The sequence below is a fragment of the Atta colombica genome, unplaced genomic scaffold, assembly GCF_001594045.1.
Source record: "Atta colombica isolate Treedump-2 unplaced genomic scaffold, Acol1.0 scaffold53, whole genome shotgun sequence".
NCBI lineage: Eukaryota > Metazoa > Arthropoda > Insecta > Hymenoptera > Formicidae > Atta > Atta colombica.
In genome coordinates, this window is record NW_017259543.1 from 658,445 (window position 1) to 675,073 (window position 16,629).

The following is a 16,629-nucleotide window of genomic DNA, read 5'->3' on the forward strand; positions in this document are numbered from 1 at the left end:
TCTACACAAGTTGACCCTCTAAGATGTCGCAAGCTATAACTTTTACAATTTTATCATCGATAGCGAGAAGACACGCGATCAGAGTCGATCCGGGTGACCCAGAAAATGATTTTGTTGGCGAAAGCGATCAGAACGTTATCCGCCGGATAGTGTCGTAACTTTTGGACTGCTCGTAGTTAACGGCTTCCGGACGACCAAAAATATGATGGCACGCGAGCCTTTTGCAGATGACGCGGATCTTAAACGAGATAACGATAGTTTTAGGGTTCTTCTCGGATTCGCCAGTTCGAGTTCGCCAAACGATTTCGATATCTCATCGTATGAATTATTTAATTTTAATCGAATGAGAAGATGGACACTGATCACGGAATCGGCTGACGTCTATTATCTCGGAGCTTTTCATCTGGTTTCGACAGCTAATCTGATGTTAATTTCCCTCGTATGCGACACGACATGACACAACATGTCGTGAGTTAGATGGATATGGAACTTTCAAGATGCATGAGAGATAACTAAGATTGATTGATAATATTAAGTCGCTATAGAAAATTTGAAAAATAATATTCCTGTGATAGAACTAATTAAGAAGTAGAAAATTTAGCATTAATCAAATATTGGTGAAAGATAAAAATTATAATTAATAATGACATTGATTTTTAGAAATAATATTTATTATTATTTATTATCTATTAAAATAGTCAAATGAAAAGTATTCTCTAAATTTTTAAAAATGTAATTTCATTATAAAGAATGAAAATTGAGTCAGTCTTGAAAAAGAATGTTTCAATTTTCGATCTTTAAGAGTGAAATTTTATTCTTCAGAGTGACAATTCACTTTAAATGTTTTAGAAAATAGCGAATAAAAAATTCAGACATTGAAACCACTGATATGTTTAATAATCACCACGGTTGGCAAGATGCTTCTTCCATTAAAACCAGATGATAGATGCCCTGTTCATAAAATTCCTTGGATTTGAATCAAATCCTTGCAAATAGCTCTTGTATTGCTGCGTCTGATGGAAATTTCTTGCTTCACTACGATCCCTTTAATCATTTTAATCTTAAACCCATTTCATGCGACTTAAAATTTGCATGAAACGACAATAAATGCGTTAAACTTGGATCTGTGAAACTAGCACGACCCTCTATTAATGTAAAAAAAAATAATGACAGTTCCAGTAGCACTTTTCATAGTTCTACAGTTCTACAAATAAAATAAATTCCGAATTTTTATATGAAAAAAATCAGCATGACATTTTTTTATATATTAAATGTATAAAAATTGAAAATTGTTAGAATTTTATTTTCAAAAAATACATATATTAGTAGATCTTTAGTAGAACTATCAGGAACTGTTGCTAAAAATGCGAATATTTATCATTTGTTTTTTTGCACTTTAGAGAAAAGTTGTGCTAGATTCGCAAAGTTAGCATGCCATATTTTCATATTTGGTTTTTTCATATAAAAAATAGAAAATGTTTTATTTTTTTATTTTTAGATAAAACTGTAAAACTTTGAAAAATGCTACTGGAACTGTCACTATTTTTTTTTATATTAATAAAACGTCGTGCTAACTTCACATCCGTTAAACTTCAGCTGCACTTCTAAATACATTAAATCATTACTAAATATACTATTCACAAATAATTTTTGAATAATTTTTTACAGGACTCAAGATCTCTTTTCTTGCAATGATATATGTGGCTAATTATATTGATTTCATGCTCTTCTCATTTTTGAAGTGAACTATTAAATAAATATAAATTTTTCAAAAATTTTCGTTGCATACTTTTGAATGCATTTATATACTTGGCGTATCTTTTTTATCTTTCTAAAGTCTTTTTTATAAGTATATATTCTCTTAATTTATCGATAAATCAAAAGAGCAAATAAGCCAGCATATTTTCCTACACTAAAAATCGTTAAGTTCATAAAACGATGAAAGAGAACAGAGTTTAGAAAAGCTAATAAAGTTCACAATTGTTCGAGGGCACGCGGAATTTTCGGAATTCCATTTGCGAGTTGTCTATCGCACGTAAAACAGCACGTCCAATTTGTGGAATTTGGAGGACGAAAAGTTGAATAGGGAAGTGGATAGACACGTGGTTTACGTCCCGAAAGGCACATCTCCGAGATCGAGTCGTGGCGAAATGCATTTGCCAAATGCAATTCCGCCATCATCGTAGAGATAAGACGGAATTTTTACGTTTCCTCATTCTAAAGGCGTTTCCGGTGTTACAAGTGCAAGGGGGAAAATCATCATTTCCTGCCGTTCGCGCAATGTCGTTCGGTTGCGTTATAAGAAACCCGTTAGGATGAGGCTGCCCCAGAAGAGATCCGTATCTTATAAGAGAACCACGGGATCCTAGGGACGTCGCCATCCGGGCTGGGTCAAGGATAGAGTAGGATATGACGTCACAGTCTCTGCCAGGAGGATCGATATCCTGCTGGTTGCCGAGTGGCGTCACATCGCCGCGAAACATGTCTCCGTTGGTTTCTCTTCGTTAACTTCATCTATTTTACCTATAAACAGTCACTTTAGATGCTTTGCTATTCTTCATTAACCCCCTGTCGCGCAAGAAATTAATCTTAAAACGTTGAGTCTTTGTTTATTATTTTCATAATTTCTCCGTGTTGTTGAAAATATAATTCTGTTCTTATAAAAATTAATTTATATTTGTGCAAACATATTTTTAAATGTTATCATGCTTTTCTTTCTTTGATAGATGAAGACAGAGATCAATTATATGTAAGGAAATTCATTTGCACAAAACTTTTCTCAATAATTTCCTTAAAAAATTGTACAGCTGACGAATGTTTACCATGTAATATTTTATTTGCTGTTAAAAATATGTAGAAAATATCACTCAAAATGTAAAATTAAATAAAATCAAAATGAAAATTTATCAAATAGTACGATATTTCAATTTCTCTCTGCCTTTTATAAAATGTAATAGATGTATTTTTTAACAAAATTACGAAAAACAATTATGGAAAAATTAAATTTTTTATATTATATTTGAATATAAAAAATTTGGCGGCGATTTAGAATTTCCTGGACTAAAAATTACTTCAATAAGAAATAGACACATTTATAAAAAAAAGATATAGTAAAAAAATGTTCATTTAAATTATATTGTTAAATATAAATATTGATCTTATCTCAAACTGTTTCATATATATGTATAATATTCATTTTTAATAATAATAATAATAATGGCTTTATTGAACAAAATACAGATTTCCGTACGGAAAGTTTAGATTAAAAATTCAGTTTTTTGCAGAAATTATAAAAATTCTCTTCTTTAGTCTTTAAAAGTCTTAAAAAATTTTAATATTCTTGACACATTCTTAAAAATTTAAATATGAAATTATAATTGCGAACACTGAATAAACTACTAATTGAACTACGAATTAATGTAATCAGTAGAAAAATTTTTAAACACGACACCCAAAATTTCTAGTCTATTCTTAAAAAATATAATTTGAAGAATATTATTAATATTTATTTTTTGTTTTGATTATCAAAATATTCAATCGTAGAGATTTATACCCAAATGATGGTAAAAGATATCGATCGATTATACTGATAAAAGAATGGTTGCAATAACATATTATCAATTTAAATTATAATTATTTTCGGCCAACTATACATATTTTTTAATAGAACTATAAATATATATATATGGTTATAAATACTAAACATGTTTCTCTCAGTATGAATATCCGCCGCAGAGAATTTATATCCCAAAATTGCTCAAAGAACTCGTGCAGACTTCCCGCCCCTTCAATCATCCCTTAATAAAAATTCATCCCCTGACTTTCATGTTCCGCGATATTGTACAACGTTCTTCGCATTCCAACAGATGTTGAAGTCCTGCAGGACTCTGAGCATGACGGTGCGAGGACCCGCCTTGGACCCCCGCTGTCGGGGCGGTCACCCCGTATGGTCGTCCTCGGGTCGTCCACAATCCTGCAGTTGGATGGACCGCCAAGGTCGTCCAGCGTCTCCACCGCCCCCTCATCCACCCCGCGATTCCCGCTACGGACCGAGGACGCGGAAAGTCGAGCTGTGCATCGAACCCGGCCAATCTCTAGGCCTGATGATCCGTGGCGGCCTCGAATATGGCCTCGGAATCTACGTGACGGGCGTCGACAAGGACAGCGTCGCCGATCGCGCCGGGCTCCTCGTGAGAATCACGCTTTTCTGTTAGAGCTCAAGTCTTTACGACAGATTCCCAAGAAATACACGCGACCAACTTAACGTTTTTAAGTGAAATTTTTAGCAAAAGTATATTTTATTGAATGTACTACAAAGATAAACATCAAAGAAATAATTGGTTGGTACCTCAACCCTTTGAATTAAATAACATTTTGTTATTTTTATTGGAGTCAAAATGTAATCAATTTCTATAATTGATTGCTTAGTTTTAAAGTAAACAACGTCCATGTTAACGTATGCGGTTAATAAATAATAAATTAAATTTTAATTAATACATTTCTTGAGTTAAATTGTTCAAACTCCATTGTTTTAATGAAATTAAAATAATATATTGAGTAGAAATGACTCAAACTGAGTATAATTTGACTGATGAATATCTGTTAATAATGCGCATACTATTTATTTTATTCATTTAATTTATGGCATTGTAATCAATATTAACTTATTTCGATACTGCTCTATTTTACTTATATTTTTCAATTTTTCCCATTTATGACTCAAGTTCTAATATGAGATGTAATATCCCGAATGATCACAGGTGGGCGATCAGATTATTGAGGTGAATGGGCAGAATTTCGAGGAGGCGACGCACGATGAGGCTGTTCAGATACTGAAGACCAACAAGAGGATGAACCTGCTGATACGTGATGTCGGCAAAGTGCCCCATTCGTGTACCACTAGCCAGCCTATAGTAATTCCGACCGCCCGATATCCCGAGCACGATCCTTTACTTCTGGAAAGTCCCGGGAATCATCGTCCGCCCAGTCCCGCGTAAGTCAAAAATGTTTTTATAAAAAAAGTTTAAATAATAAATCTTAAATTAAAATAAATTTTAATATAATATAATCTCTGTTATATATGTACATATTTAAATAATATGTATATTTTTAGGTATATAATCTTAATATTATTTATTACTTTTATTAATTGTATACATCTAAAATTTAGAAAGACAGAAAAAGCAGAATTAAAGAGCGTACAGAATTAAAAATTTATGAAAAACTTGGCATGAGATTTGATAATTCTTAAATCTTCGCCCTCATAAATTCTGTTCCAAATGCCAATATTAATTCATTACATAAAAATCTGAATTAAATAACGTCAATGAAATCAATAATTAAACTTGCATAATAATATAAGAATAATATTTGCTGATAAATCATGATTAATTAATAAATCGTGAATATTGAAAGAAGCCTTAATTAAAATCAACATTTCACCACATGTATTCCGGACAAAATTCATGTAAAACATATTTTCAATTTAAATTTCGATATAATCCACAATGTTCAGTAACTACTAAAAAATTAATTGGCTTAGACAAATATATTTTAAAGTAAGATGAAAATGTTGAATATCCTAAGCCAATGCCGCAATGAGTCTATTTATAAATCATTCCTCGACCTCGTGGTCGTTTAATAATTATTTTTATTTAATGCCAATGCAATTTAATTCTCGATCAATTTTTCGAAAATCAAGGAGCAGCACGAACGAATGGAGACACCGAAGTGGCGTTCACACCGTTTCAGCAGCCACCGCCGCCATGGTGGAAGAGAAGGCGCGGGTCGTCCTCGCTAGAAGCGAACGAGCCGCGCTCTCTCAGCTCTTGGCGGATTACAGGACGAGAAGGCTGACGATAGAGGAATTGATCGTCAGCCTGAGCGATCTGTTGAATACCCATGAGAAATTGACGCTGTTGACGGAGCTTAGAGAATTGGTTGACAACAAGGACAGAGCGGCCTTCGATGATCTCGTTTACCGACCCCGAATAGCAATGGCCAGGGTAAGCGATCCTTAACTACAATGATTTTAATCCCAGTGCGGAGAATACTGCAGAGAATATGGATTATGTGCGGAAATTTAAATCATATCGAATATTCAATAAGAATTGTTAAATTAGAGCACGTGTCCGGAATTTTCAACGAAATATTTCTAATTCTAGCAAAATTTTAACACTGATACAAAAAAATAATAATGAGACATATAAAACTTTATGAGAAATGTATTTAAGACGTATACAATGAGGTTTCAATTATTAAGGAACGATAAGAGAATTGTATGGTGAGAATTGTATTAAATTGGAAATGAAATTTGCGAATTTAATTAATTTTAGAGAAAAGAATAAAAATAGACAAGTTCTTATTTAAATATTATTTACTACTACATTTAAAATATATAAAATGTATAATATAAAAAATTAATTTATAATACAAAATTTATTAAAAATATTGATTTTTTTCTGTAATAAAAAGACATGTGAAAATTTTGAGTTAATATTTTGCGATAATTTCTGACTTCTAAGGAAGTAATGTGCTATTTTCTAGTCTAATCATCTTGAGAACTGGATTATTTTAAGGATTATTTTACTCTTGTATCAGGACTTTTTTAACTTTTTTCCGATTTTAGTATAAAGTCAACTGCACCATCTTCTAATTTTGAGTCTACTTTAATTCTGTAAAAGGATTTTTAATTCCGTTCAGTCAATTCAGAGATTTTTATATGACTGTAATATCGATAATTTGGTCACAGGATCCTCTTATCCCGAACAGCGATTTACGACGATTTGTACTATTTCATCGGAACGTAAATCGCGCAATTAAGAGGTGATCTTGAAAGAGAGCTGAAAGTCTAGCAAAACGATTTTTAAAATGGTGCTTCATGTTTTTGTTTCCAGAGAAAAGGCGACCGCGCACATTCGGACCTGATAGTGACTCCCTCGCTCCATGATCTTCCGGTGAGTCAGATTCTTTTCTTCTATATTCTATTCATATCCCTCGAGCTTGCATAGAACGCAAACTCATAACACATACTTACACTTATACGTACACACATAATTACATATACATTACACGCATAAATTCCCGGATTACACCGCGCGTTATGCGCATTGTTACTCACATACAGGCACACGTACACATTTTCTGTCAACTCTTGTCTCTACGACGATGATGTATGGAACCGAGTACTTTTTCTCCTCTCTCTCTCTCTTTTTTCTCACTCGTTGTTCTGTGGTTGATCTCTTGCTCACCCTAACTGCCGAGACACTCAAAATCGCTTTTGCGTGCTCGCCCTTTGTCGATGGACTCCGCGGGGAAAGCAACAGGGAAATATTCCCCGAAAGTTCCTCGTTGCACGCGCGCGTTTCTAATCGACAAATTGCGGCCGTTGGGAAAATTATTGTCTATCCGAGAACGAGCGAAATTATTCGGACAAAAGGAACCAATGCCAGGAGAAATGTCCTACAGCGATTAATAATTCGTAACAAAAGCGCTATAATTTATAATAATCAACGAAAGTAGCTCGAAATAATTACTGCGACAAAAAGTAGAATTGGTTATTGTTTCAAAATTTCAAAAACGCTTTATAGTTAATTAGACTTGCATTACCATAAGCAATAAAAATTGAGGATTGTTGAAATAACATACAGTCATGTTTTCGTAAGAACTCTCAAAGTAATTACAATAATACACAAATAATTTTTATTTTTATAAAATTAAGTATAATACTGATGATACTAAAATACTAGAATATATAATTTTTAATTAGAATATTAATATTTAATAAGATATTATATTTAATATCAACTTAAAAATTGATAACTGTTCAAATAATATAGATTCGTACTTTTGTAAATGATCTCAAAATAATTACTATGCGAAAGAAAATAATCTATATTACTGTATTAATCTTATAAACTTAAACAATAATAATATTTAAATAGAATCAAACTAGAATTATTTAAGTAGGTATATATTTAGCATTTAGTACATAAATAATAAATATTGAATATAATAATATGACAAACTCAACATTTTAGTATTTTTGTAAACTAAATATATTTAGTACTTCAAAAAACATTGAATGTTTAGTATAAACATTAAATATAATTTAATATATCTCTATTATTATTGCTATAGTAAATACTAAATTAGTATAAATAAATATAAATAAGTAAAAATTAATATACAATACTAAAGTTCATAAAATTAGTATAAATATAGCTTAGTATTTAAGTATCATCATGTTAAATTATATTTAAATACTGTACGCAACAAAAATAATTCGGGTGCAAAAGCAAGAAAGACTTTCAACGTGAAAGTAGAAATCACTAGGGAAATCAATACAAGATAAATATGGAAACGGACATTCGGAAATCGAGTTATCGCTCGTTATCGGTGATCGGCATAGATGCGACGGACGGTCGAAACAGGATGGAAATCCGTGAATATCAATATTGATTGGAGAGGTGCGAGGAAATGGAGAACGCCACGCACACAGGAAGGATGCTCTTAGGAAGAACGAAGGATCCCTCAGCGGAGAATCCGCGATCCTCCCGGAGGCCGTTTCGCGAAAGAATCCTTTGCGCCGCTCTCTCGTTCGAGAGAGAAAGAGAGAGAGAAAGAAAGGGAGGTGCGCAATATCGATCGCCTTTACGATCGATCCTGTTTCGTTTGATCGTTCCGGTCTGTCGTTATCTTCTCCTCGAACAAAGCATGACTCGTCTTTTAGGAAAATGACTTGCAGCCCCTTCGTTTCTTTCTCTCTACACATATCTCTCTCTTTCTCTCTCTCTCTCTCTCTCTCTCTCTCTCTCTCTCTCTCTCTCTCTCTCTCTCTCCTTCCGCGCTGAGAACAACAGCTGCCTGATGATGAACAAAACTCGCTCTCTACAACAAGGAAATATCGGGGTCCGTCGAGCAAATGACGTGTCCCAAGCGCGGCGAATAATTTCTGCCATATTTCTGCCGCGCTGATAACGTTTAATGGTCTCTTCTAACGTTATACGCCATACGCGAATATGTATGAACAGTTTGAAAGCCACGCCTTTGAATTTTTTTCCATCAAACGAAAAAAGCACGTACCTACGCCAGTTTCAATAGCGCTTAAATTTGACACATGATAAAAAATTAAGAGATAAATCATGTGACTTTGGAAATAAATCCATCTGTCGACTTTTCGTCTTTCTCTTTCATTCAAGCGTTCTGTTTAGTTTTTTAGAAGCAAACGCTTTGTGTCCATTTACATATTTCTAGCGCCATAGTTGCTTACGTCAATACATATAATAGGATTAGTCGTAGTAAATTTATTAGTAATTCATTATTATTAATTACGCTGTTTGTTTAACCAACACGAGGTTTATTCGAACGAATTTTGTTCGTCCAAGCGCAGCTTTTTCCTCGGCGTGTCTTTTTCTTTCTTTTACTTTCTTTAGAATTACGCTATAAACATTCTTTTCTACTTTCCATATCTCTTCTTTTTCTTCTTCTTATTCTTATATTGACTTTTAGTCACCGCTACTGCTATTACTATTATTTATAATCTTGCTTATATATGCTGCAGCGCTACTTTGCTCCCTGTGATTAGTCCGTGTTTGCCGGCAATTCGGAGAATCGATTCCTTCGTATTGAATTTTTTTGAGACATGCCTAATTTCATTCCCATTCATTCTTCTACAGTCATAATTATAAACAGAAGGAAAAATATTTAATTCATTATATTTGATTCGAAGGAATCGATGGCGAGTAATTGAGGGCAAAGTATCGGATATCTTTATAATTACGTTGCATAATTATAATTAGACAGACCGTAATTTATATTATAACACGTAAATTATAATGTAAATCATGTAAATGTAGAATGCTACATATAAATAATGTTATATGTATCGTGTAATTTATAAATAATGTAATTTATAAATTTAAAAGTATCAAATTTTCTAGGGACATATTCCCAAAACATTTAAAATCGATCAAACATTTAAAAAAGTTTATATATACAATGCGTTTAGAAACGCTTAGTTTTGGAAACAAACAGAACTTTATTGTTTAACAATATCAAACAATTAATGGAATGAGTAAGGAACAATTTATTATAGAAATTCTTCACAATGATCTCCTCCAAATATAATCTGTAATATAATATATCTGCCATCATAGTTTTCAATCTTACACAATTAAATTATTATAAAAAAGATTGGAAAACCTTTAATCATTTTAAAACTAAACCTTTCTAGTGTTTAATATTTAAAAATGTTTAAATGTTTATTATTTGTTTCATTAACTATTTAATATTGTTAATCAATAACATTTTTCCTACTTCAAAAATTAAACGTTTCCAGCGATTTACATTCATATAAACTTTCTTTAATGTTCAGACGATGGGAAAGACGTCTCTAGACTATTTAACGCATATTAATTTACACCGTATTTGTGACACATTCTCGTATAGTTTCTAATATAATTATAATTATGCTATAAATAACGTTATTATATTTCTATGAACGCCGCTCTCTTTACCGCAATTAAAATAATGATATATAATTAAGATTTTTCACATAGCGAGAAAATGTTGCGCTCTTGCGCATACATTCTCTCCCTTCTTATCGTTAGTTGAATACAACTTGTTAGATGCCTGCTGCTAACAGACAAGTAGAAAGCTGCTGTGCTCGCCACACACCATCTTCCTCCCACCTTCTCTCTCACTAAAAAACAACATTATGAGACCCGAGACGCTCGTTCCGTTTCGCGGTTTCCGCGCGAGCTGAGCGAAAATCGAGCAAACTGCAAAGCGCTCCATTCTCCGCGGGAAAATCGTGAACATGAAAACATGACTGCCTCGCGCGAGTACGAAATCAAAGCGAATATTTTGCCCGCGAGTATCCGTTCGACTGGAAAAATCGAACCGATGAATCGACGCTCGATTCACGACGCTGTCGATCGGCGGAGGCGCGTAAATGAGCAGTAAATCATTCCGGCCTCTCGGGTTGATCTTGAAGAGGCGAAGCGTCCGGGATGCCTCGGTAGAGCGTCGTAAATCAAGTGTCAGCTGCACGCGCGGAGACAAATGTTGCCGACAGAACGATGTGCGACACATCGATCGATGATGAATTGTTGTACAATTGCTAATTTCGCTGGTGCTTGAGCTGCCAATTGCTGCCAGATCAGATGGGTCCGAGTTAATCGATTCTCACCGAGGAGAGTAACGAGCCGCGTGAAACCTAAATACGCGATTTAATTGAGAGAAAAATATTTCGTATTTATGACGACAATTGCATGGTAAAATAATTATAATTAGGAACTCTATTTTTATTGTTATTATTGTTATAATATTTATAATTCTGTATACAAAAAAAATAGATTTTTGGTCCCACAAATTACATGTAATATTGTAATTGTTTTTAAAGTCACTTATATATTTTTTGTGTATAGAACTATAAATATAATTATTATTATATTGTAGTAATAATTATAAAAATACCCTGTTTTTATAGTAATCTATAAAAACGGCTCCTATCATGATTATTTTATCACGTAATTATAGTCACGCAAACATTTTTCTTTCTCTCAGTACGTTTATCTTTTCGACAAAAACAAAAGAATCGAAACGAAAAGAAATTTATTATATATCATTATTAGTCATTTTTATCACGTGATATTTAATTAAAATTTTACGTAATTATTTCCATAAATTAACATTAAATATATATATCGCCGCACTGATAGAAAAGTGACATCTCAAAATTAGCAATTTTGAAATATATTTTTTAAATTCTGATTAGAACAACATTTTAGAATAGTATACGTGACTTCATTTTCTTTCTATGTTTACTTCTAATTATAATGTATTTTTTAAAATTACATCATAAGTTTTCAAAATTCGGACACTGTAACCCTAGTTAACTCTAGTAAATTCCATCCCTTATTAAAGTTGTGATACTTTTCTATGTAATATTTTTAAAAACTAAAAATATTGATATTTGGAGAAGTGTCGTATTTATAATTTTGACATTTAAAAAATAGTTTTAAAAAATTTTATTTTTTAAATATACAGAATAATACGTTACATTTAAAATAAAATTTATTTCTATAAATAAAAAACCAATTACAATACAATTACTTTAAAAAAAATGGTATAACTTCAAATGGGACATTTTTATTTTATGATTATTTTATGATGAAATCATTTTAGCACCTATGACATTCATTCATAGTAACTAAAAAATGTCTTTTTTATAATCATTACAAAGATCAAATGACAAATGACACTTCAGTTCTATAATAAATTAGAAAAAAAAATGTCGTTTTTTTTAAGAAAAAAAATCTTCAGGGTCATTTTCTTTCATTGTCTCAAAAATACTCATTTTTCATTCGTGTTTTCTATTAACGCGGCGAATATATTAAGTATTATTTCATATTTTTTAGTTGGATATCAATTATTTTATTTGTAATTGGCACGTAAATTTTAGTACCATTTCATTCTTACTATTTTCATTATTATTCAGTAATTTTTATCACGCGTAAAATTAATAAAAATTTTATCATTATTCTAATACCAACAAAAATATCATTTATTACTTTAACAATTTTATTTTAATTATATTTTATTACTTTCACATATCTTTATTTAATTTAATTAAACTAGTAAAAATGTCTCTCGATCTCTTATCTCTTAATTTTAAACTTATTCAGTTTCGACCAATTTTTTTATTTGAAATTATTGTATGGAAAAAGTGGTTTTGCTAAAATATTTAATTTAGCTAGATACAGATCTGAAAATAATTTTGTTAGACCATCAAAATCATTACGTAGGAATCTCAAGCAATGCTGCAAAAAGTTTTGACATTCTAGTAATTAGTTTGAGCGTCCTACATAACTATTTAATAGTCCAAACGAAATTTATCAAATCTATCTAGCTAACGTTTCATATACATACTTCAACAAAACCGTTCTCTCTGTATAATTTATCGCTGTAAAAGTTGCGAAAAGATATCTGTACGCGAAAATAAAAATGACATTCGTCAATATCGGTACAATAAATATTTGCGAACATATGCGAGATAAGAAACGGCCCGCAAGGTGATATTTCTATCATCTCGTTGGCACACCGATGAAATCATCGATCGGCCGATCGCTCCTCGTTCGAAGAAAGGAAATGAGAGAGCACTCTCTTTTCACGCGCGGTAACGGAAAGGGCGCATGGCATGACATAGGACATCTGATTTCCCGCAGAGGGGTGTGTCCGGTGGTTGTTGCCGACCGGGACGACTGGTGGACGTCGAGGGAGATCCCCTAGGAGTGACGGGCCCTCTTCTACCGCGGGATAGCCAGGAGTATAGGTCGCCGAGCGAGGACAGCGGTCTCGGGGCCGACATGCCCAGGACCAGGTCGACCGCATGAATCTCTTCAGCGCAAAAGGATCGCGAGTTACCATTTTGAACGGCATAATTTTCACGCGTCAGGAAAAATCGCGTAATTGTTACTCGGTAAACAGCAAAAGTAACGTAACATCAATTTCACATTCAACAAATAAATGTAAATGTTACATAACACTTATATTATTAAGGGATCTATTCTGTAATTCTTAATGACTGTAACTATAGTGTTATAATATCTCATTGCAAAACTTGCGTAATGACATTATAACACTGCAGTCGTTAGAGTCGTTAAAAATTACAGAATAGGTCTCTTAGTGAAAAATTATAACATTGATGGTGTTCAGTAGACAAAGTAGCTTTGCAACAGTTTAAAATTTTTTAATGACTGGTTTATACATTTAGATTATTTTCTCACCTCCTGTGAGAGAAACGAAGGATAAGATTATACAATCATATTAAAAGATTTTATAACAAAGTAGCGTTCTACAAAATCCGAAATTCGTTATAGAAAAATGTAGTTTGATCAGCTACCTGAGGCTAAAAAATATAGTTTGACAGGCTATCATAAATAAATAAAAAATGACGAATATGATTTAGACAGCCAATCAGTATATAATATTGGAAAAAAATGACAGCTACGACTAACCTAACTGACTCAATAACATTTCTGACTTTCTAAGACTCTACTACAAAGTTGTTTTTTCTATTGAACGCAGCCATTAACGTTACTTTTAGTTGATGCTTGTTGAGTAAGAAAAGATGCTTAGGAAAAAGGAATCGTTAAAGTGACTTCGATCAATACTGAAGAAATGACAAGATGAGAAATGCTAGTCCAAAATGGCGACAGCGATCCTTTCGGCGTTGACTTTTACCATTCTCCCATCGATACAGCTATTATTGCGATAAGTTCACCCCTCAGTTCCCTTTTGCCTCAGCCGCTTGAGTTTGTTGTGTAGACACATGAAGAACTAGTTGGCGAGGAATATACTGACTTACTGGCGATCGCTTTCATTTAAGTAGCAAGTTTGTATAGCGACTGCTTATATAGGGTGTCTATCAGCATTGTTGCCTTTCAAACTATAATAGATTTATTATATAGAAAAAACAAAAACAGAAACTTCAATGTTGCATCGAGTTAAATTATCTTCTCACATAAACTCAAAATTTCAAGCTTTCAAAAATATTTTCTTTTGATATTTAAAATTTCTGAGGTAATTTTTTAAAAATGTAATTGTCATATTAATTTTATTTTGTAATTTATTACTAATAGAAAGAGAATAAATGGCGCGTTCACTATATTGTTAATTAAACAATAAATTCATCCGTAATTAACAGGAATTCGTAGTTGCATTATATGGGACACGCTGTAGAGCGAGCTATAATTTACTTTCGAGGTACGAGAAGGTCACGCGTGGTAATCGAACACACAAATTGACAAATAGCTAATTATATCCTTTCGCTGCGCAAAAGAATAGAATTCGCGAAGATCGCAGGTGGATCCAAAAAATCCTCCCTTCCTGGGGAGGGAGGGGAGGGGGAATGGCTTCTCTTAAGTAGAAGTAATGATGTTTCTCTGTAGGATACACGCAGTACATCGATATTTCATTTACTGCCACGTTTGCCTCTTCCCCTCCCCTTCTCCCATTCCTCCTGAGGACCTTGATACCAGATCCCTCTCTTCAGTATTCTCAAACTAGTAACCGAGAATCCAGGTATGTAAACAGACAGAGTTAGACGTGTACAGGACGCTTCGGTTGCAACAGTTCAATGCACCTACCTTCACCGCTGCAACCTGGTCGATGAGATGGCTCTTACCTTCACCATTCTAACAAAGTCTAAGAAGCGATAACACGTTGCATTTATTGATTGATTTTTACGTTCTTGGGAATCGAGAAAAATCGTAATCTGCTTGAACTCTAATTTTGTTGAAGTAGAGTAGTTTCATCATCAATCCGTTTCTATGTTTTATCATAACAATGCCGTAAAAATCATTGAAACGTTTCTCATTCATTATCATTAAGGATTAATCACATCAACGTTCTATCGGAACTCAATTATATGATTTTATCACGGATTTTACATATATTTTTTTTAAATTAACAGTTTTAATCAAGCAATCTAATTAAAAGTAATCTTGTTATCTTGTTATAAAAGTAAATTTTAATATTTGTTTGAATAATACCAACTTAACATTTATTTACGGTAAACAAATGTTTCCTAATTAAAAATGATGATTAAATTAAATTAATAGTTCTTATAAAAAATAAGCGCATACATATTTACATTTAACAAATATTCAGCTAACACATTTTACATTTTTTTCTCAATATATTAATAAAATAAATAACATTGTATTAAAACAAAAGTATACCGTATTTGTTTTATTAATACCGTTATTAAATAAACAAGATTATTTTCAATTATACTGATGTCATTATAATGCTGTTAATGTCATTTTTTCATCGTAATATTTTAAACATCGTTAGGCTCGAAGGGTTTAAGTTTGACGTCATGAGACGAACTTGTTCTTTTGTGTCTTTCTTTCCCTGAGTTCATTTAGTTTCACTCATATAATTATCACGATTAAATTTATAAAGTGCATATAATTCAATTTCAGACCTTTAATTGCCTGTGTGACATTATCGAGGTAACAAATATTCTATGAGCTCGGGGGAAACTCTATATAATCAGCATTTTGAAGGCGTTGACTTGTGTCGGCAATGGAGTGAAATTTGCTTTGTCGAGCTTTGCTGAAATCTGTGGGACGAGTGCGAAGGGCGAATCGCCGCAAAAGGTGATCTTTTCCACGTGGCGGCGCGTGGGAGGGAAATCGATAATCGAGGTGGATTTAGTCGGCAGAGCGAGTACACGACAGTTTTCACTATTCTATATTTCCATTCGCGCGACACGCCCGCGATCGGTGACAAACACTTTCGATTTCATGGTATAAAATGACTGTTGCGCCCACGTGCGTGGAAATATTTCGTTCCGCGACTAATCGTTAGATGACGAAAGATAGTTTTATTAATTTTACCGTTCATTTTTAGTACAAACGCAGTGAAATATTAATTTTAAAAATTTTATTGCAAATTTTTTGCGTTCAAAACATTATTAAAAGAGAGCTAATATTTAGTATTATTATCAAAATATAAGCGGGATTAAAATGATACGCGAGTATGAAAAAGATCTTAATTGCGCTAATAAAATATTATTAATAATATTTAAATTTCTATATTGATAATATATATATATAT

The 16,629-nt window shown here is 32.6% G+C and overlaps 1 protein-coding gene across 1 annotated transcript in view; it reads left to right on the plus strand.

The window, feature by feature from the left end:
• The window catches only part of LOC108691846 (whirlin), an 82,929-nt gene that overhangs the window by 21,485 nt on the left and 44,815 nt on the right, over nucleotides 1–16,629 (plus strand). The window contains exons 5-9 of the mRNA XM_018199775.1: nucleotides 3,867–4,190; nucleotides 4,761–4,993; nucleotides 5,702–6,005; nucleotides 6,897–6,956; nucleotides 13,230–13,384. Coding sequence (XP_018055264.1) covers nucleotides 3,867–4,190; nucleotides 4,761–4,993; nucleotides 5,702–6,005; nucleotides 6,897–6,956; nucleotides 13,230–13,384 — 1,076 coding nt within the window. The remainder of the gene's footprint in view (nucleotides 1–3,866; nucleotides 4,191–4,760; nucleotides 4,994–5,701; nucleotides 6,006–6,896; nucleotides 6,957–13,229; nucleotides 13,385–16,629) is intronic.